At 43.9% G+C, this 22,022-nt stretch overlaps 1 protein-coding gene across 1 annotated transcript; it reads left to right on the top strand.

Moving 5' to 3' along the window:
• Nucleotides 1-1,366: 1,366 nt before the first annotated feature.
• Nucleotides 1,367-21,973, top strand: plch2b (phospholipase C, eta 2b; the record flags this gene model as incomplete). Its single annotated transcript, XM_080546140.1, has 22 exons — nucleotides 1,367-1,478; nucleotides 3,431-3,577; nucleotides 4,131-4,374; nucleotides 5,201-5,330; nucleotides 8,112-8,282; nucleotides 8,491-8,581; nucleotides 9,023-9,226; nucleotides 9,749-9,869; nucleotides 10,760-10,931; nucleotides 12,023-12,136; nucleotides 12,672-12,758; nucleotides 13,082-13,191; nucleotides 13,301-13,389; nucleotides 13,739-13,924; nucleotides 15,882-15,989; nucleotides 16,243-16,367; nucleotides 16,997-17,081; nucleotides 18,072-18,218; nucleotides 18,507-18,586; nucleotides 18,830-19,401; nucleotides 19,636-20,015; nucleotides 21,939-21,973. 22 exons carry the CDS (start codon nucleotides 1,367-1,369, stop codon nucleotides 21,971-21,973), a joined length of 3,510 nt encoding a protein of 1,169 aa, XP_080402266.1.
• Between the last annotated feature and the right edge of the window lie 49 nt (nucleotides 21,974-22,022).

Here is a 22,022-nt window from a genome sequence, read left to right as displayed (position 1 = left end):
TTCTTATTATTATCTCCCCACTAAATACTTGTTCAGAACAATGTAATACCAATATACATTGTGTTATACATTGTGTTACACATTGTGTTATACATTGTGTTAATGCTCTTGTTGTAGTTTTGGTTTGGAAGTGGGGCTTGTTTTTTGCCGCTTGTTTCAATGTTTTCTTTTACCTTTGAAAAAACCTGTATAATACCCATTAAAATCAAATCAACCATATCCACGGGGTGCTGTCATCTCTCTTTCTGGTAGTTTGTGCGTGTGTGTGTGAGATTTTTTTTTACAGACCAGTAATAACATATTTGTCTCAAGAAAGAGCCTCACAGACATCTGAGGAAAGAGGTAATCTCATTTGTTTAACTGTAATCTCAATTTAGAGTCCCACAACAGTCTGAGTCTCCCACCACGTTTAGTGTGTCAGACGGGAGTGTCTCGGAGACGTTACCCTCAAATCCATGTCCACTGCACCTTCAATTTATGATAATGGGTGGTTTCTCTATCCCAACTGTTCCCCTTTCTTCAAGGGTTTACTGGTAGTATGAAAATCCCTCTGCAAGAGCCTCCCATCCAGGATTATAGCTTCAGGAAGATTTAGTAAGTGACACGTGTTGCACCCTCCTCCTCCTCCTCCTCCTCCACCACCTCCTCCTCCTGTCTTCTCTTAGTTACAGAAAGACACTCAGCTTCAATGGCTGCCTAATGTTGACCTCTGCACCGGACTAACGTTGGACTAGGAACTAGGATCAATGGAGGATCGAGGAGCGGAGTGCTCTGGGAACTTTATTCCCTGACTTTTGGCTCGTCTGGAGATACCGAAACTCAGGTAGTGGACATGACAAGCTGTATGAGAGAAGAAGACTCTGAAGATGGATTTCTGCTTGGATTGTGTGGAGAAGTTAGATTTATTTTTATATTCGTTCTGATATAATCTACGGACAGACAGTGGTGAGATAGGCGGTGGGTAGTGGACATGAGCGGGATGTCCTCTTAAATGAGTAATATGCGTTGACCCAAAGTGACTTACATTGCGGTGAGTGCATACATTTGTCAGTATATATGGTCCCAGCGGGAATCGAACCCACGACCTAAGCGTTGTTAGCACCATGCTCTACCAACTGAGCCACAGAGGACCACAATGAGTGAGGCAGGAATGCATGTGACTCCAGCGATGGCTCCCTCATCTCCAGGACTGAATACCACCACACCTATGGTGACTATGGCACCACCTCTGTCTCCAAATAAGAACAACGTTACATTTTTTGGGAACATGTCTTTGGGGATGCTCTCCCCCGCTTTGCCCAGGAGCCCTGCCCCGTCGAGCAGACGGGCCTCCAGCCCTTACAACAGGTCCACCTCCCCGTCCCTAATGACATCCCCAAAACTGTGGCAGAAAACCTCCATCTCCAGACTGGCAGAGGAGTTCTTCTGGATAGGGGGTAGCATTGTTGCCCAGCCCAAATGGAGACTGGGTCAGATTGGTAAGATATCAGCATTTCTATTGTACATCCGAAAAGATTCTGTCTTTCGTCCCCTTTCCCATGTGCATTTAGGAAGGTACAAATGAACTAAAAAGGACCATTGTTTTACTGTGACCCCTAGTGTGCAATTTCATTTGACAGATAGTAATTAGCCTTAACAAATGTGAAATTCCTTTCTCAACGCCACAAAGTCTGAGAACAAAGTGATAGGTCCAGAAGGACTATGGACTTTAAATCAGGGTTTATGCTCGCCTCTAAAAACGTTGGATTTTTGCATCGTGCGTGCGATCGGGAGTGCAGAGTGAACCCGCGAGGGACGGGTGTGAGTAGCCTAGGTAACGAGCATATGGACGCAACACAATCCCCTGAGATTAGACGGAGGGATGTAGACCTCGTGTCCCAGATTACTGGTTGTTAGAGTTTACCTGATCTCTCTCTCTCTCTCTCCCTCTCTCCCTCTCTCCCTCTCTCTCTCTCTCTCTCTCTCTCTCTCTCTCTCTCTCTCTCTCTCTCTCTCTCTCTCTCTCTCTCTCTCTCTCTCTCTCTCTCTCTCTCTCAAGCACAACAATCCCATGTTGATGCTTTAACTGTACATGACTCACCAACATACCAATACATCGGAATTGAAGAGAGGTGGTTGGAATGATAGCTAGACAAAGTTGTTCACAATGATATGTGAATGCATCAGGCAGGGCCGGTCCTAGGCATTTAGGTGCCCTCGGCGAGAGTATGATTTGATGCCCCTCCCCCCCTCCCCCCAAATTATAGGGGCGCCACCCCCACCACATTAAGCCACCAGTACTGCCTCATCACCACCCACACATTCAACAGTAAAAATATGGACAACAATGGTTTCAAGACAAAAATAGACAGTAGGCTGAGACATATTTTCATAGAGACAAAATTATTTAAATGCATTTAAAATTATTTAAATGCATTTGGCGCCCCCCAGACATTTGGCGCCCTAGGCGACCGCCTAGTTCGCCTATGCCTAGGACCGGCCCTGGCATCAGGGAACGCTGGTAGAGGTAGAATTCGGAGAACGGGTTTATCGTAACACGATTGATACCATTAACAATATCGTTCCATGGATCACAATGAACCCGTCCTCCAATTTCTACCTCCACTAGCCTCCACTGCACACACTCCACACTCCACACAGTACCATCAATTCAGAGTGTAAAAACAGCACAAATTATACATAGGCTACAGTTAATGTTTCAATAAAAAAGTGAATGTTATCAATATATTAATTCGTTGCCAATGCTGTTGTCCACGTGTGCCACATAGCCTACTGATATTCTTAACGTAGCCTACTGTAAACAACCACTTCATTCCTGCCCCTGATGTATTCAGCTAATCTGATCTAAGCAACTGCCAATTGGTAAAGTGGCACTGAGCCACAAACCACCCCAATAAACATTAAAGGCAGCAGGGATTGAACCAGCAACCTTCCAATTGCTAGCCAGCCTCTCTAACCTCAGCGCCACCACTCAGCTCTGTGCTGTAAAAGCCCATGTGCCTTCCTCCCCCCCTCAGGGCCGGTCCTAGGCACTTAGGTGCCCTAGGCGAGAGTATGATTTGATGCCACCCCCCTCCCCCCAAATGTTAGGGGCGTCACCACCACCACCACCACCACCACCACATTAAGCCACCAGTACTGCCTCATCACCACCCACACATTCAACAGTAAAAATATGGACATACAACAATGGTTTCAAGACAAAAATAGACAGTAGGCTGAGACATATTTTCATAGAGACATGAAATTCATAGAGACATTTTTTTTGGGTGGCATTTGGCGCCCTCCAGGCATTTGGCGCCCTAGGCAACCGCCTAGTTCGCCTATGCCTAGGACCGGCCCTGGCGCCACCACTCAGCTCTGTGTTGTAAAATCCCATATGATTTCCTTCCCCCCCCCCCCGAACCTCTGACCTTTGATCTCCCTGCAGTGGAGAGGTGCATGTGCACCATGCAGGCAGGCACCCAGATGACCAAACTGAAGGGGAAGAAGAAAGGACTGGTCCGCTTCTTCTACCTGGACGAGCACAAGTCCTGCATCCGCTGGAGGCCCTCCAGGAAGCATGACAAGGCTAAAAGTGAGTCAGACAGACCAGGACCGTTTTAGATGTATCATTGGACCCCCCATTGGACGTATAGGAATTACTACACAGTCCATAGAGTACGAGCTGTATATGAAATCATAAGACAATACAGCATGGAAAGTGATGTGGTAGTTGGGAGTTGGAGAGTTTGTTTTTTGTCGTCTCTTGTGACTATCGGATTTGTCAGGTTAGCAGTGTATGTGGCTTGATTGATTATAATATATACAGTATTATTGTGTACATTCTGTGTGATTGTTTGGAATGTCGTGACGTGTAATGTATTTTAATGCATTTGAATGTAAACAGGGCTCCCCAGAAAAAGAGACATTGGTCTCAGTGGGACACCTGTGTATAAATATATATAAAATATATTTATTAATACTACTACTACTACTACTAACAACAATATGTATATACATGTATATAAAAAAAGGTTTATTAATACTACTACTACTAACAACAACAACAACAACAACAACAACAACAACAACAACAATATGGCACAGACGTGATCCGTTCATTGATTTCCTATTTGTATTCTGTCCAGTAACGATCGACTCCATCCATGAAGTGTGTGAGGGGAAGAAATCAGAGATCTTCCATCACTACGCCGACAGCCGCTTTGACCCCAACTGCTGCTTCAGTATTTACCATGGTGACCACGTGGACTCTCTTGACCTGGTGTCAGCCAGCGGAGAGGAGGCCCGCACCTGGATCACCGGTCTTAAATACCTCATGGCTGGCATCAGCGATGAGGACAGTCTGGCCAAGAGACAGCGCACCCGCGACCAATATCCTTTAAGCCTGCTGCTCTGTCGCATGTCACCTATGACCTATGACCTATGACCTATGGCTTCTTGACATACAGTTAAAGAAAACAAGGTCTGAAATCACCCTTAAAACCACAGCAGAATGACCTAATGATAATGTTGAGTTAGTTGAGTTGAGCTGAGTTGAGTTAGTTGAGTTGAGCTGAGTTGAGTTAGTTGAGTTTGAGTTGAGTTTATAAAGATTCTCATTTGGAAGGCTGCGGGCATTAAATATGGATGTTGTGTCTTTTCAGATGCAAGGATTCAAGGCCCTTTAATTGCATGGGATGTGTTTCAAGGCATGCTGCAATCGATGTACTTGACTACAGAATAGATTAAATGGCTCTGTCTCATTAGAGAGCGAAAAGGACAGTAAGAGGGAGAGGTAGTTAAACCGATGAATGATTGTGTACATACCGTACATAGAGAATATAGAAACGATGGTAAGGATGGTGGAAGAAAAGGCTCTCTAGTCCGAATAAACGGAGAAAATGACGGTTAACTAGTCAGGAGGGGCGGCTGTGGCGCAGGAGGTAGAGTTGCCGTCTAATGATCGCAACGTTGGCAGATCGGCTGGCCACATGTCGAAGTGTCCTTGGGCAAGACACTGAACCCCAAATTGCTCCCAGTGAGTGGGCCGGTGCCTTGCATGGTAGCTTGCAGCCATTGGTGTGTGAATGGGTGAATGAGAGCGCTAAAAGCGGTAAAAGCGCTTTGGATAAAGGCGCTATATAAGTCAGTCCATTTAGGAGGTGCCTGACCGAGTCACTAAATCTTCAGGGTTCATCCGTAACTTTGTATCTTCCACGTGGCTGCAACAGACGTTCTCCGAGGCCGACAAGAACGGAGACGGCACTCTGAGCATCGGAGAGGTTCTTCAGCTGCTCCACAAGCTGAACGTCAACCTGACCAGACAGAAGATCAGGGAGATGTTCAAGGTAAGATCACGTTCAAAGGAATTTCAAAACGTTTCATCTGGATCAGAATGGTTCTGGTTTCTTTTTTGAGTAGTGTAGGGGGAAATCAGCCAGCCAGTGTTGTTGTGTTTCAGTGTGTCTGTTGTCAGTATTTTAGTGTGTCAGTGTGTCAGTGTTTCAGTGTTGTCATGTGTCAGTATTTCAGTGTGTCAGTATTTCAGTGTGTCAGTGTGTCAGTGTTTCAGTGTGTCAGTGTTTCAGTGTTTCAGTGTTGTCATGTGTCCATGTGTCAGTATTTCAGTGTGTCAGTGTTTCAGTGTATCAGTGTTTCAGTGTGTCAGTGTGTCAGTGTGTCAATGTTTCAGTGTGTCAGTGTTTCTAAGTGTCAGTGTATCAGTGTGTCAGTGTTATCGTGTGTCAATGTTTCAGTGTGTCAGTGTTTCTAAGTGTCAGTGTATCAGTGTGTCAGTGTATCAGTGTGTCAGTATATCAGTGTATCAGTGTGTCAGTGTGTCAGTGTGTCAGTGTGTCAGTGTGTCAGTGTGTCAGTGTATCAGTGTGTCAGTGTGTCAGTGTGTCAGTGTGTCAGTGTGTCAGTGTATCAGTGTGTCAGTGTGTCAGTGTGTCAGTGTTATCGTGTGTCAGTGTGTCAGTGTATCAGTGTGTCAGTGTGTCAGTGTATCAGTGTATCAGTGTGTCAGTGTTGTACCATGAGAGAGCTGAGCGCAGGTTGCCAGGGGAAGGAGAAGGACGTGACACGAGGGCCATATGGTCACCACTCAGCAGATGGCCGTGGTTGTAAGACTCTACTGTATGTCTTCAGCACTATGCTCTAGTAATCCATCATGATAACATTGCAATGTGTGCAGTTTCATTGTCTGGAGTCTAGACACGTTCTGAATTCTCCACATGAAACACAGTTCCTTATCTGTCATTTCTAGACGCACGCTCAATTGTAGCTGTCTACTTAAATGGATAGGTAGTGTCATTATCTCTCAGGCAGTAGAGGGACCATTTACACTAACAAAACGTACAAACATATAACAGTGAGTGTTAATCTACAGTATAACATGCGAACAACATATTTGTAGTTTTAAAGACAGTAAACGCAGTGGATTTATTGGTGATGATATGAAACATGTGGAAAGATTGCATTCAAATACAATGTCATTTAGGCAATATCACACGAGAGGGAGTGTGTTATACTGAATATCAGCACGGCTGACAATCACAGCCGTGCTGATATTCAGTATAACAGCACGACCTCGAGTGTGATATTGCTTTTATACAACAGTTCTACAGCGCGATTTATTAGTTAACAGCAATAAGCGACAACAGATTATGATTTGTTTGTTTATTTAATCATAAAAATAAACAAAAAATAGTTCTGCAACTGAACTTCAAATGGACTGTTGCCTAGTAACCTGAACACAAACATGTAGTCTAATTAACGGTCATTTAGTAGAACATCTGTGCGGCGGAGTGATACATATAGTTAAAGGCCCCAGTGCTGTTATACTGTATATCAGCACTCATGGAATGCCTCTTGTCCAATCAAATTACTTGGTCGGAACTAACTGTTGTATAATCTGTATTATTATTAGAATCCAATTAAACATCCACTGTAGGGCCTTATCAGATGGCAGTTACAACACGAATGGTTGTCAAAGAGATTTGGCTATGGACTGTTAATAGCAAAGCATATATTAATAATCAAATTATCTGCTACTGTACTCACAAAACAACCCCTGGGAGCTCTGACCAGGACACAAAGAGAAAGAATCTCTTCTACTGTCTATTTTTATACCCGGTTTCCAACCATAGTGTTTAAATGAACAGCTGCTTGCAAAGAAAACCAATGAGACATCACCCTATCAACTCTGCAGGGGACAGAGCTTTCAGCGTGGCAGCTAACACCCTCTGGAACTCTCTCCCTGTGGTGATCTGCAACACCCCAACACCCCTACCCTGGACGGCTTTAAGACAGCCCTCAAGTCAACACCCCTACCCTGGACGGCTTTAAGACAGACAGCCCTCAAGTCAACACCCCTACCCTGGACGGCTTTAAGACAGACAGCCCTCAAGTCAACACCCCTACCCTGGACACCTTTAAGACAGACAGCCCTCAAGTCAACACCCCTACCCTGGACGCCTTTAAGACAGACAGCCCTCAAGTCAACACCCCTACCCTGGACGCCTTTAAGACAGCCCTCAAGTCAACACCCCTACCCTGGACGGCTTTAAGACAGACAGCCCTCAAGTCAACACCCCTACCCTGGACGGCTTTAAGACAGACAGCCCTCAAGTCAACACCCCTACCCTGGACGGCTTTAAGACAGACAGCCCTCAAGTCAACACCCCTACTACCCTGGACGGCTTTAAGACAGACGGCCCTCAAGTCAACACCCCTACCCTGGACGGCTTTAAGACAGCCCTCAAGTCAACACCCCTACCCTGGACGCCTTTAAGACAGCCCTCAAGTCAACACCCCTACCCTGGACGGCTTTAAGACAGCCCTCAAGTCCCACCTGTTTGCCAAGGCCTCCGGCCTCTAGTTTAGTTTAGTTGTTGTTTTTGTTTGCCTGACTGTTTGTCTGACTGTTTTTTGTAATTTTCTTTGAAGTTGAAGTAATTGATTGAGTAATAATTGAAGTTTAGTGTTATTATATTTTTAGATATGTATTATATTATATTATGTTATTATTATTATTATTATTACTATTATTATTATTATTATTATAGGAAATAGTGTTGGAAAGGCGAAAGGAAACTGTCAACTGTGATGTCTGTCCCCGTTCTCAGGAGGCAGACACAGATGACAACCAAGGCTCATTGGGGTTTGATGAATTCAACGCCTTCTATAAGATGATGTCCACGCGCAGAGACCTCTACCTCCTTATGATCTCCTACACCAATCAGAAGGAATATATGGACCTCAATGACATCGGCCGCTTCCTGGAAATTGAACAGAAAGTAAAAGCAGAAAATGCTCATACTGCTGCTTATACCACCATCAAGCAAACTTGAGTATTGCGAAATATCTTCTATAAAAGATCGAATTCTCCAACAAAATATGGCAATGATGGCTGATATACAAGTTCATGATTTGATGGAATATTTAAAACATAACATGTTTTTTAAAAGAAACATTTCATTTCCTTTCCCCTGTTCTGCGTGGTAGATGATGAGCACCAGAGAGTACTGTATGGAGATTGTGGCCCAGTTTGAACCTTGCCCTGAAAACCTACAGCGTATGGTCCTCGGTATCGAAGGTAAAGAGCTCTCCCATTGGTGGTTGTTGCAACCATTTTTGTAGGGGTTTTGTCTGTAGTTGCCATGACTATTACTACTATGTTCTTGTAATGTCCGTATCATGCTCCATAGAAATCAGGTTGGTGGATCCACGCACCAGAAGGATGGGCTCATTGTAATGCATGGAATGGAATGAGGAATGGTGTTATTACTATTACTATTCCTCATTCTGTTCCATGCATTACAATGAGCCCATCCTTCTGATTTCGACCTCCACCAACAGTCCCTTATCCTGTAACAACCTTCCCCTCAGGTAACAGTCCCTTGTCCTGTAACAACCTTCCCCTCAGGTAACCCTCCCTTGTCCTGTAACAACCTTCCCCTCAGGTAACAGCCCCTTATCCTGTAACTACCTTCCCCTCAGGTAACAGTCCCTTGTCCTGTAACAACCTTCCCCTCAGGTTTCACCAACTACATGCGTAGTCCTGCCGGTGACATCTTCAACCCGGAGCACCACCACGTCCACCAGGACATGACCCAGCCGCTGTGTAACTACTTCATCTCCTCCTCCCACAACACCTACCTGACGGGGGACCAGCTGCTGTCCCACTCCAGGGTGGACATGTACGCCTACGTCCTCCAGGCAGGCTGCCGCTGTGTGGAAGGTGAGGATAGACTGGTCCTCTAATAGTTCAGTCAGTAGAGCGTGGCGCTAACAACGCTGAGGTTGTGGGTTTGATTCCCGCTGGGACCATACTGAAAAAAATTGCTAAATGGTATATAGGCTGTTGTTACTACCTATGATCCTAGACTAGTAAACCGGCCATTTCACCGGCTCAGTTTATTAGGGCTGGAGAGCTGTTTCCTTCTACCATCCTTACCATAATTTCTATATACATACACTATGCATATATGTATGCAGGCATTCATTGGCTTAACTACCTCTCTCTCTCTCTCTCTCTGTATCTCTCTCTCTCTTTCTCTCTCTCTGTATCTCTCTCTCTCGCTCTCTCTGTATCTCTCTCTCTTTGTATCTCTCTCTCTCTGTATCTCTCTCTCTCTCTCTGTATCTCTCTCTCTGTATCTCTCTCTCTCTGTATCTCTCTCTGTATCTCTCTCTCTCTCTCTCTCTCTCTCTCTCTCTCTCTCTCTCTCTCTCTCTCTCTCTCTCTCTATCTGGTTCTCAGTGGACTGTTGGGATGGCCCAGATGGTGAGCCAATAGTACATCATGGTTACACCCTGACATCAAAGATCCTCTTCAAAGACGTCATCGAAACTATAAACAAATATGCCTTTACAAAGAACCCGTGAGTACATTTTAGTAAACTATATTTAGTATACTCAATTGTTGTCATGAGGAATGGTATCAAATGGTATCACGTGCAGGCAGAAATTGGAGCATGGGACGGATTTAGGAATGGTATGAAACATGCATTACCATGGTATGAAACATGGTATGAAACCGTGTTAATGCATGCTTTTGTTATTACCCGTTTGGGTCTCCTTTCTGGTCTTCTGAAGAAAGCTATTGGCCAGCTGCAATTAGTCCAAAATGCAGCAGCGAGAGTTTTAACCAAAACAAGCAGAAGAGCTCCTATAACTCCTATTTTAGAGACTCTACACTGGCTTCCTGTTAAGTACAGAATAGATTTCAAGATCCTTCTGCTTGTTTATAAGGCTCTCACTGGCACAGCACCAGAATATCTGAAAGACCTTTTGCTAGCATATCAACCCAATAGAGCTCTCAGGTCTTCTGACGCTGGTTTTCTCTGTGTACCACATGTATAAAAGAAGAGATTTGGTGAGGCTGCATTCTCATTTTATGCACCCAGATTGTGGAAAAGTGGAATGCACTGCCAGTTTACATTAGGGATGCAACCTCAGCAAATATGTTCAAGTCAAGACTAAAAACCCATCTTTTAAACATTGCCTTTAAATGACTAAATAAATAAATTATGATTATATAAGGATTGGAGCACTTTGAGCTGCAATGTTTGCAGGAAAAGCGCTATACAAATAAAGCTATTATTATTATTATTATTATTATTATTATCATTATGATTATGATTATTATTAATAATAATAATATTATTACCATTCCTCATTCCATTCCATGCATTACAATCAGCCTGTCCTCTGATTTCTGCCTCCAGTCACCAGTCTCCCCCTGAATCTAACTCATAAATGCCTTTCCCAGGTACCCAGTGATCTTGTCCATAGAGAACCATTGCACGGTGCCCCAGCAGAAGAAGATGGCAGAGTACCTGATGGAAGTGCTGCAGGACAAGGTGGACCTGTCCACTGTCAACATGAACGAGTTCAGACGCCTGCCCTCCCCCGAGATCCTGAAAGGAAAGATTCTTGTCAAGGTAAACAAACATATTCCCTGTCCATGTGTAGACACTCTCTCATGATGATTGCGTTTCCATTCAGTGACTCTTTTACGCACGCAAGCTCAATATGATTGGTCATGTCGTGGCTTAAACGCTTTAACAACTCCTTTGTCCACCTGTCCATCAAAGCCCTAAATGCCAAGTATTCTTTCACCTCAGAAGAATTGCTAAGATTAGATCAACCCTTTCTTTCGAAGATGCTGAGGTTCTGATCCATTCATTTGTGACATCCAGACTAGATTATTGCAATGTCCTTTTGTCGGGATTGCCAAAAAAGAGCTTCCATGGCCTACAAATGGTCCAAAACGCTGCAGCTCGCATTTTGACTGGGTCAAAGAAATACGACCATTATCTCACCAGTACTGGCTTCCCTTCATTGGCTCCCTGTCCATGTTAGAGCGGACTTCAAGTTGTTGCTACTAGCATATAAAGCTATAAATGGCACTGCGCCTTCCTATTTAAAGGACCTTCTTGACCCATATGTGCCCTCAAGGGCTTTGCGCTCACAAGGCTCTGCCCTGTTGACTGTTCCTAGAGTCAGGAAAAAGACAATCGGTGAGCGTGCGTTTTCCTTCCGTGCACCAACTCTCTGGAACCGTCTTCCATTGGACATCAGACAGGCATGCTCAGTGAAAGTGTTCAAAACTAAGTTAAAGACCCACCTGTTTTCTGTTGTCTATATGTCATAGGCTGTGTATTTGTGCTATGAAATTATGTGTGTTTTTAAATTGAAATAGTTGTTTTAAATTGTTTTAAATTGTTGCTTACCTATTGTAAAGCACTTTGATGTAAAGTGCTATACAAATAAAGTTATTATTATTATTATTATATTAAGTCAAACCCCAGTAACGCTACTTTTACATTTTTTATTCAAATGTACATTTTTACTGTATTGTGTACAGTTTCTTTTTTCTTTTTTTTACTGTGCTGTGTTGTATGATGGGCAGTGTGCAATTGTTATTTGTTGTATGCTCACACCAGACACTGTACTGTAAAAATGTCCTTCAGGACAATCAAATCTTATCTTATCTTCTCTCATCTTATTTAATGACTTGTAATTAAACCAGGGAAAGAAGCTCCCAGCAAACCTTGACGCAGATGCAGAGGAGGGAGACGTGTCAGATGAAGACACCGGAGATGAGGAGGGGGAGGTGGAGGAGGACGACGACCAGATGAACACAGTAAGACCCTCGTCACTGTTTAGCTAAAAAACTAAATGGTTTGCACTTTGCAGACAGTGCCTACTGTTGATCAGATCCCATCCTGACCTAGGGCATTAAGTTATTTCCCCAATGACCCACTAGGTGGCATAATGCCCTTGTGTGGTTATCGGTGGGGTCGAAATCAGAGGACGGGCTCATTGTAATGCATTCAGAAGTGGTGTCAACGCACGCGTCGTTGATACCCTTCCTCCTTACAAGGAGCTTGTCTTCTGTGTCTACCTCCGCCTGATGTAGGGTTAAGGCCAATGCACACGGCGTGCGATTTTGTAGCATGACAACATTCAATTCTCAATTCACACCACCGAAGTGTGTTGTCTCATTCAAAACAATGGAATCGAATTCGCGGTGCGACAAAATCGCACGCCGTGTGCATTGGGCTTTAGGGACTACTTCATTTGATGATTCCAAAGCCATTAGGTTAGTCTCAGACATCTAATGCTGTCTGCTGGATGGATTCGAGGGTGAATGAATAGAGTGTGTTTGACTGTTCCAGGGTGGGACCAGTGCTACGTACGCCGCTGAGTCCAACACCAAGATGCGGCTGTGCAGAACGATCATGGGAAGCTTCAGACGCAAGGTGGTGAACCTAATCTCTCCTTTCATTTCACTTCCTCCTTTCTCTCTCCACCCCCTTCGCCAGCACCTCGATTTGCCTGCCTGTTCATTTTTTACTGACAGTGCAATATACACCACTCTTGCAGAAACATTTTGTTCTGCTCTGTATGCAGTACACACACACGCACACACATGCATACGCACATGCACATGCACCCGCATACACACACATGCACAGACACATACACACAGACACACATACACATACACACTCACACACACTCACACAATGCTCTGAGAAACTTGTGTTGTTGTAAACGCTGACGTGCCATATCTATCTCTCTCTAGAAGAAAAAGAAAGTCAAAGTGAAGAAGAGGTTGACGCCTGAAGGTGAATCAGACCATGAAGGAGCGGACACCAGCAAGGAGCGGACACAAGTCGTCGTACAATACAACAAGTAAAGCCCCTCATCTAAAAACAAAAAAAATACTGTCGCTAACCATTGACTTTAAACCAGCAACTGCTCTCAATGTTCTGTCCTAGTCAACCTCTGACCTTTTCCTCAGACGGAGGAACACAATGAGGCTATCCAGAGCCTTGTCCGACCTCGTCAAGTACACCAAGTCTGTCCGTGTCCACGACATCGAAACGCAAGGTGGGGAGGATTCCATTTAGAAACTTTTTTTATTCTTTTTTTATATATATAGAGAGAGAAATATGTTTTTAGGGCATTTCTGCTTTATTGGGATAGAGACAGTAGAGATTGACAGGCAGGATGGGTGAGAGAGAGGAGGGATGACATGCAGGATTTGTCGATGGCCGGAATCGAACCAGGGAGCTTGCGATTATGTGGCATGGCATGTGCTTTAGTGTGCTACGCCACTAAGTGCCCCCCAGAAACCTTTTTGCATTCCTGAACCTATATTCATTTGTCTCTTGATTGACAGCGTATATGACCAGTTGAGCATTCCTGACCCTATACGTATGTGTCTCTTGATTGACAGCGTATATGACCAGCTGGCAGGTGTCCTCCCTCAACGAGACCATCGCCCAGCAGATCATGCTGCTGAAGCCCGCCCAGATGGTGCGTTTCAACCAGAGGCAGCTCCTGCGCGTCTACCCCTCCAACTACCGCGTGGACTCCAGCAACTTCAACCCCCAGCCCTTCTGGAACGTAGGGACCCATATGGGTACGGACCAGGGGGGAGGCTGGGGGAGGTAGAAATGGGAGGACAAGTTGGAGACAGGCTGATAGAGGTAGAGATCATGAGGAGGACAGGTTCATTGTGATGCATGTGTGTTTTTGATCCCATTCCTTATTCCATCCCATGCGTTACAATAAGCCCCCAGTCCTCCGATTTCTACCTCCACAGCCTCCACTGGTATGGATCATGAGAGGGTGGCGGAGGTAGAAATCGGAGGATAGGCTCTTTGTGTTTGTTCCATTGTATTACTTTCCATGCATTACAGTACAATGAGCACATGCTCCGATGTCTCCCCCCACCAGCCACGATAGACCACCACGTTTAGTATCTACGCTTTGATTTAGGGGAATGAAGAGAAGATAACAAAAGAAAACATAACCATATTTTTGTTGTCATTTCGACAAATGTTTGATGTTTTCAGGCTTATATAAGGTTCAGTTAGGACACTTAAGTTGTTGATGTACGTTTGTGTTTAATGAATGTACAATTAGATTTGGTGTAAAGGATGTTTCCACTCTGATATAGCTCCCCGCTGAATAAAACAACATTAAAATAAAAATTATGCACATAGCGGGGAGCCTATAAACTTCTAACCCCCCGCTAGTAAATACAATATTGAAAATATAGATCTAAAACATAGTGGGGAGCCCATGAAGTCTATAACTCCCCGTAGGGAGCTAAACCAGACATAGAGAGCTAAACTAGACATAGAGAGCTAAACTAGACATAGAGAGACTAGATATAGAGAGACTAGATATAGAGAGACTAGATATAGAGAGACTAGACATAGAGAGGTAAACTAGACATATAGAGGTAAACTAGACATAGAGAGACTAGACATAGAGAGACTAGACATAGAGAGACTAGACATAGAGAGGTAAACCAGACATAGAGAGGTAAACTAGACATAGAGAGGTAAACCAGACATAGAGAGATAAACTAGACATAGAGAAACTAGACATAGAGAGATAAACTAGACATAGAGATGTAAACTAGACATAGAGAGGTAAACTAGACATAGAGAGATAAACTAGACATAGAGAGACTAGACATAGAGAGACTAGACATAGAGAGGTAAACCAGACATAGAGAGGTAAACTAGACATAGAGAGATAAACTAGACATAGAGAGACTAGACATAGAGAGATAAACTAGACATAGAGAGACTAGACATAGAGAGGTAAACCAGACATAGAGAGATAAACTAGACATAGAGAGATAAACTAGACATAGAGAGACTAGACATAGAGAGGTAAACCAGACATAGAGAGATAAACTAGACATAGAGAGATAAACTAGACATAGAGAGACTAGACATAGAGAGATAAACTAGACATAGAGAGACTAGACATAGAGAGATAAACTAGACATAGAGAGACTAGACATAGAGAGACTAGACATAGAGAGGTAAACTAGACATAGAGAGGTAAACTAGACATAGAGAGACTAGACATAGAGAGACTAGACATAGAGAGGTAAACTAGACATAGAGAGACTAGACATAGAGAGATAAACTAGACATAGAGAGACTAGACATAGAGAGATAAACTAGACATAGAGAGACTAGACATAGAGAGACTAGACATAGAGAGGTAAACTAGACATAGAGAGGTAAACTAGACATAGAGAGACTAGACATAGAGAGACTAGACATAGAGAGGTAAACTAGACATAGAGAGGTAAACTAGACATAGAGAGACTAGACATAGAGAGACTAGACATAGAGATGTAAACTAGACATAGAGAGGTAAACTAGACATAGAGAGGTAAACCAGACATAGAGAGTTAAACTACATAGTTTAAACCAGATATAGAGAGACGATGGCTCATCTAAGATGGAGTTTAAACATGACCGGCTCTTAAATCCTGTCCCAAGAACATGTGACATGATCTGCATAATGTGAAAATATCGTATATTTTGATTTCACGTTTTCTTTCGCAGTTGCACTGAATTACCAGACAGAGGGTCGCATGCTGGAGCTGAACAGAGCCAAGTTCTCAGCCAACGGGAGCTGTGGATACCTTCTAAAGCCTAGGTGCATGTGTAAAGGTGAGTAGGAGATATGGATTATACAGTAAGTCAAGCAAACATGTAGATGACATGGCTAGTATCTTCTGGTTTGTTGATCTTTCTCTTGGCGGACCTATCACACCATGCATACCTTTTTATGCTAACTTACTCAGCACATTTAGAGCAATGTTATTGATGCACAACTGTCCCTGTCAAAGAAATAAATACAATGTCAAGATGAAAAAAATAGTCTTTGTTTCTGAGAATGAGAGCTGATCCTGGTCCTCTCCAGGTGCCTTTAACCCCATGCTGGAGGACCCTCTGTCTGGACAGAAGAAGACCCAGCTGGTTCTGAAGATCATCAGTGGACAGCAGCTGCCCAAACCCAAAGACTCCATACTGGGGGACAGGGGGGAGGTGAGACCACACACACATGTGTTTGGTACCATTCCTCATTCAATGCCATTGCATCACAATGAGCCTGTCCTCTGATTGAGCCTGTCCTTCTATCCCCACCACCCTCCCCAGACTCTGATGAGTCATAGACTATGACTATGGAGGAGACGTACTGTTGTCACTGGTCACTGGGGACAGAAACAACAAGAGAATTGTTCTCCAAATCTTCTTCTTCTTGGTTTCTTCATCTTCTAAAAAGACTCTTTTGTGAGCCTGTCATGAAAATATAAATATATATATATAGGCCATTTAGCTGATGATTTTATCCAAAGCGACGTACATTGCAGTGAGTGCGTCCATTTTTTAGTATACCGGTACATGATCCCAGTGGGAATATATAAAACATTGCGGGGAACCCATGAAGTTTAATACCCCACATACGGAGGTAAACCAGAGATGAACCTCAAACAGGAAGTCAGTGTAGACAAGAGTAGCATACATTTGAGGCTGGTGGAGGTAGAAAATGGAGGATGGGCTCATTTACTATAATGCACGGAATGGAATGAGCCTGTCCTCTGATTTCTACCTCCACCAGCCTCCCTTGATGGCCATGTGTTCTTTGTGAAGACATCTTTTCCTTGTTGCTCCAGATTATCGATCCTTTCGTGGAAGTGGAGATCATCGGTCTGCCTGTCGACTGCTGCAAGGTGCAGACCAGGGTTGTCGATGACAACGGTAAGCATGAACTTGATCTTGGAACGCAAGGACACTCACAAAGTGTTTCCATGTATGTGTTACGGTGCATGTGGGAATACGGTACATGTGGGAAAACTAGGGTTAGGGTTAGGTGCTACGTCGACTTGGTACATGCTGGCATGTCTAACCATAACCCTAACCCTAATCCTAATCCTAACCCTACCCCTAACCCTAACCCGAACCATAACCGTAGCACCCTAGCACCTAACCCTAACCCTAGTTTTCCCACATGTACCGTATTCCCACATGTACCGTAACATATGTATTTAATATATTCTTTACAAGGTGTTCAGTCATAACACTAGGCATTTTGGTATCCAATCAAACCTTTCTTACTGTATCAATTCTTTGTTTTTGTTGTAATAGTTTATTTGAGTAGAGACAGATGCAATTGATACATTACCAATAGTCAGATCAGATGTTATTGCACCGTAACACAGTCGTGCCATAATTGATCCCAAATTCTGTTTTAATTTGATTAAATCTTATCTCTTATCTTATCTCCCTGTCATGTGTTGTAGTATGTTATTCTGAACTATGATCTGAACAAAACTTCAAGGTGTTACCTATCAAACGGCATCCTGCTTTTGCATCTGATCATCATATTTCTACTGTTGTAAACAGTTTAGTTTGGGTCTGGTTTGTAGGTGGAAATTAGTCAAACATAAGGCTTTGACTAATTTAAGAAAGCTTAAAGTTTAAGGCATAAAGCTTAAGAGGATAATCCCTCAATAATGACAAGCTCTAGGCTTGGTAAGTGGCGTAGCAGACCATTATCATCGCAAGGTCCCTGGTTCTTTTTCTGGCCATCAACATATCCTGCATGTCAACTCTCTTCTCACTCACCTGATTGACCTTCAATCTCTACTGTCTCTATCCCAATAAAGCAGAAATGCCCTAAAAACATGTTTTTAGAAAAAAAAGACAAAAAGACAAGCACTTAAGTGCTCCCCCTCTCGTCCACGGCAGGGTTCAACCCCATGTGGGAGGAGACCCTGGTCTTCACCCTCCAGATGCCCCAGATTGCCCTGGTGCGGTTTCAGGTGTGGGACCATGATCCAATAGGGAGGGATTTCATTGGGCAGAGGACCATAGGCTTCAGCAGCATGATGCCAGGTACCGTACCTGGACTGCTTGTTTCAGTTCTGGAGTTTTACAACAGTGGAGGCTGGTGGAGGTAGAAATTGGAGGATGGGCTTATCGTAATCACATATGTTTGAGACCATTCCTAATTCCATTCCATACAATGACCCCGTCCTCAGATATCTACCTCCACCAACCTTACCCTGTTCCATACCCATTACAGTTGAGTACCATACAGTACAACCATTGTGGATTTTACTGTTAAACAACATGTGCATGATTATTAGATTTGTGTGTTATAAATTCTGATTTATTTTGAAGGTTATCGACATGTCTATCTAGAGGGCATGGAGGAGGCGTCCATCTTTGTTCATGTCGCTATGAACGACACAACAGGGAAGGTACAGTAAAGCACTGGGTTGTGGTTTTTGTTTCTAGATGTTTCTATCAGACTCAATAATGGGCTCTTTTCACAGTCTTTTTTTTTTATATAAGATTCTAACTTATGTGCAACAACAATTATTTGGATACAATAGACCAGTTCTATTTTCCCAGAGGATTCCATTCACAAATGAATCTCCTTCTTCTCTCTCGCATTCAACTTCAATGTCATCTTAGCTTGTCTTATTTTGTTTGTCCTGTAGCTCAAGTCCAGTAACGCAGTCAAGGGACTCATCAAAAAAGCCAAGAAGCACACCACGGGCCACCCGAAGAAGCTCTCGCTGGATCTCTCCGCCCAATCCTCTGACGACGGCTACCCCCTCGGCTCCCTCCGCAAGGACCTGGACTCCTACTCTCAGAACAGCAGCCGGAACGGCAGCGTGTCGGGCGAGCTTCTGGGGCCTGCAGCCAAGGCCTCCGTCCACAAGGGGGCGATGAGTGAACCGGTGAAGCGTGCTCAGAGGGTGCAAATCCTGGACCCGTCGAAAGAGGTGAAGAAGACGGGCGTCCTCACCCGTATGTCCTCCACCCTCTCCAGCTCCGGGGTGGCTCTGGCGCCGTGCATTAAAGCCCAAACAAGCCCTGATTCTGGGGGCTCATCCCAGTCATCTCAGCCTGAGAGTCCTGAGCCGGAGAACCACCAGACGTTTCAGCCCGACTGGCCCCAGCAGGACTTGGAAGCAGAAGTCAGACCAGGACAGCAGGACAGTCCTGGACCAGGTCAGACAGTTCAGTGGCCCTCGGAGAATGTGGATGTAGACGGATCAGAGTCTGGGTCAGAGGTCAACGTTGATCCTGATCCTCACTCTGAGCCCCTGCCCCTGCCCCTGCCCCAGCCCCAGCCCCAGACCCTGCCCCAGCCCCAGCCCCAGCCCCAGCCCCAACCCCAACCCCAATCCCACTCCCAGCACAAGCATAAGGCCCGGCCCAACCCTGAGCTCCAACACCAGCCTCAGCCCCAGCCTTTACCCCGATCCCTAATCCCACCGCCAACCCCTCTCACGGTCAGAAGGACCCTGGCGACCCCAGTCCTCAGACGCCCCCCCAGCCCCCATCGTAGGGACGCCCGCTCGCGCAGTTGTCCGCGGAACCGCAGGACCGCAGTGTACTGGCAGGACCCTCTTCCCCAAAACTGGCAGCAGCAGCCGCCTCCACCCCCTCGAAACTATGGCAGCCACGGCAACCAGGTGAAGCCCATACCCAACGGCCTCTGTCTGTCTGACAGTGACTCTAGCAACAGCGGCAGTGTGGACAGCCTGGAGCTCCTGCCTTCACGCATGCCAGCCGACGGGCAGGGGGGGGGGGAGGGCACCCTGCAGCGGGAGATGAACGCCCTGTTCAATCAGAAGATAAAGGAGATCCGCTGCAAATCGCCCCTCTTTTTTAACGGTAAGAGACGACTCCTGTTTCTCCTGTACCCGAGCCAGAGAGCCAATGCTTTTTTTTTAGAGTCACAAGAGGGTTCAATAGTTGAAGTGTGTGGAACGAGCTTCCCACTGCTGTCAGGACTGCAGAGTCACCTGACTCATCTTCCGCCGTGGATTGAAGACCCATCGTGACGTTAGAATTATTATGGTTCTATCTCCATTTTTGTCGAAATTTAGTTTTTTACATAATCTGATCCATTAGGTGTTTATTAATGCCTGTGTGGTGTTATTTTTAAAATGTTGACATTTTTGAGTTAGTAATTCATAAAATACAACGGTTCCATCTCACAAAACATAATGGAATGTAAAAACTTTGACGCTCAATATCTCTGAACTACCCTAAACGGAGATAGAACCTTATCATTCTAAGCTCACGCCATCTCTTCAGGCTACACCTTAACGGTCCCTCCTGAGACCTCTTCATCCCATCTACCCCCCCCTGTACAGTTTCTCTACTGTAAATAATTAGTAAATAATTATAATTGAGTTCTTCCTTCTTCTATCTTATTTATGACTGCCAATAGCCCCTGGCGTGAGCATAGATTACTTTTTCTTATGACGACTGATGGATAGATGATTCACCTTAGACAAAATGTATTTGTTTTGTAAGTCGCTTTGGATGAAGGTGTCTACTAAATGCGTCTGCTAAATGAACTCAAATGTAATGTAATGTAATGTAATGTGTGTCTGTGTGAACATCATCTTGATTGCTGTCTCTCTGGGGTCAAAGTAATTATTGTGTTGTTTGGTGTGTTTGTTTTGCAGAACGGTCTACGACAACACTTTGAGGATCACCAGAACAGTGGGCATTCCTATTGGACTAAGCATGGAAGCAAGAAATAACTTTGGAAATAATGTAACACCACTTTTCATGGAAGTTACAAACATGATACATTTCCACAAAGCTATTCCTTTACTCAGCTAGATGTATGTGGTATTGTGGTCAGTATACTGAATTAAGACAGGCAGCTGTAAAAGGTGTATAAGGACAATTAGGATGAAAGTTTCCATGAACATTTAAAAATGGGCCTCAAGGTAAAACACCCATGATGATGATGGGTGAATCTGATGATTTCTTTTTTTTACTATAGCATCAAAGTCCATGTATTATAAATACAATGTACTGTAATACTTAACTGGTACATGTTTGTCCGAGGGAAACAGAGACTCAACACACATTGTCAGTGTTAGACTGGTTTTTATTCTTTTTAAATATTGTGTTGTAACGTTTACACCAACATCATTGTATGACAGAATGCTTATCTGTATGTGCATTGGTTTGGTGATAACACAAACTTGTCTTTTTGTTTGAACCAATGGTTTTATAGTTTTGAAATAAGTGTGAAAAATGTGTGATGCCAATTGTACAAAACATATGTATAATATAGAAGAAGCATTGTGTGAGACTGTATAGTCATACTAGGTAGCGCTACAGTACAGTACAAATATGATTATCTAAAGTACTTTGATAATAATGCACTACTGTACATCATATTAATTGAAAACAATCATCTGTTTTTAGTTTTTAACTACTGAAAGGTAAACGTGTGTCATTTTCTCTTTGAAGTTGTTAATTTTTCATAACTTACAGATTCTTTCACTTCTATATTCATTTCTAATTTATACTTTTTTCACTGCCCATGTATTTCTAAATCCGTAGAAAAAAAAAGTGTAATGTGTGACAGGAAGTTGCTCTTCTAAATAAAATGTTCTGTTGTCATCAAGGCTACCAAACAACAATATATTATCATTAGTATTGTTCATATACAACAAATTAATATATCACTCTCTATTATGTAAATTATATATCCCCCTGCTTTTAACACACACGTCATAACACATCATTAGCATTCCTGACACCCTCAAACTCTCTGTGGTGCTGTAGACTTCACAAACAAGTGTGACTTTGTTAACAGCTAACATTTACAATAGGGGTTCTCTAACATGAAACAAAAGGTTTTTCAACACG

This window comes from Nansenia antarctica (genome assembly GCF_963989245.1).
Source record: "Nansenia antarctica genome assembly, chromosome: 15".
Classification (NCBI taxonomy): domain Eukaryota; kingdom Metazoa; phylum Chordata; class Actinopteri; order Argentiniformes; family Microstomatidae; genus Nansenia; species Nansenia antarctica.
The sequence above is the reverse complement of the archived record's forward strand: the minus strand, read 5'-3'. Positions and strand labels throughout refer to the sequence as shown.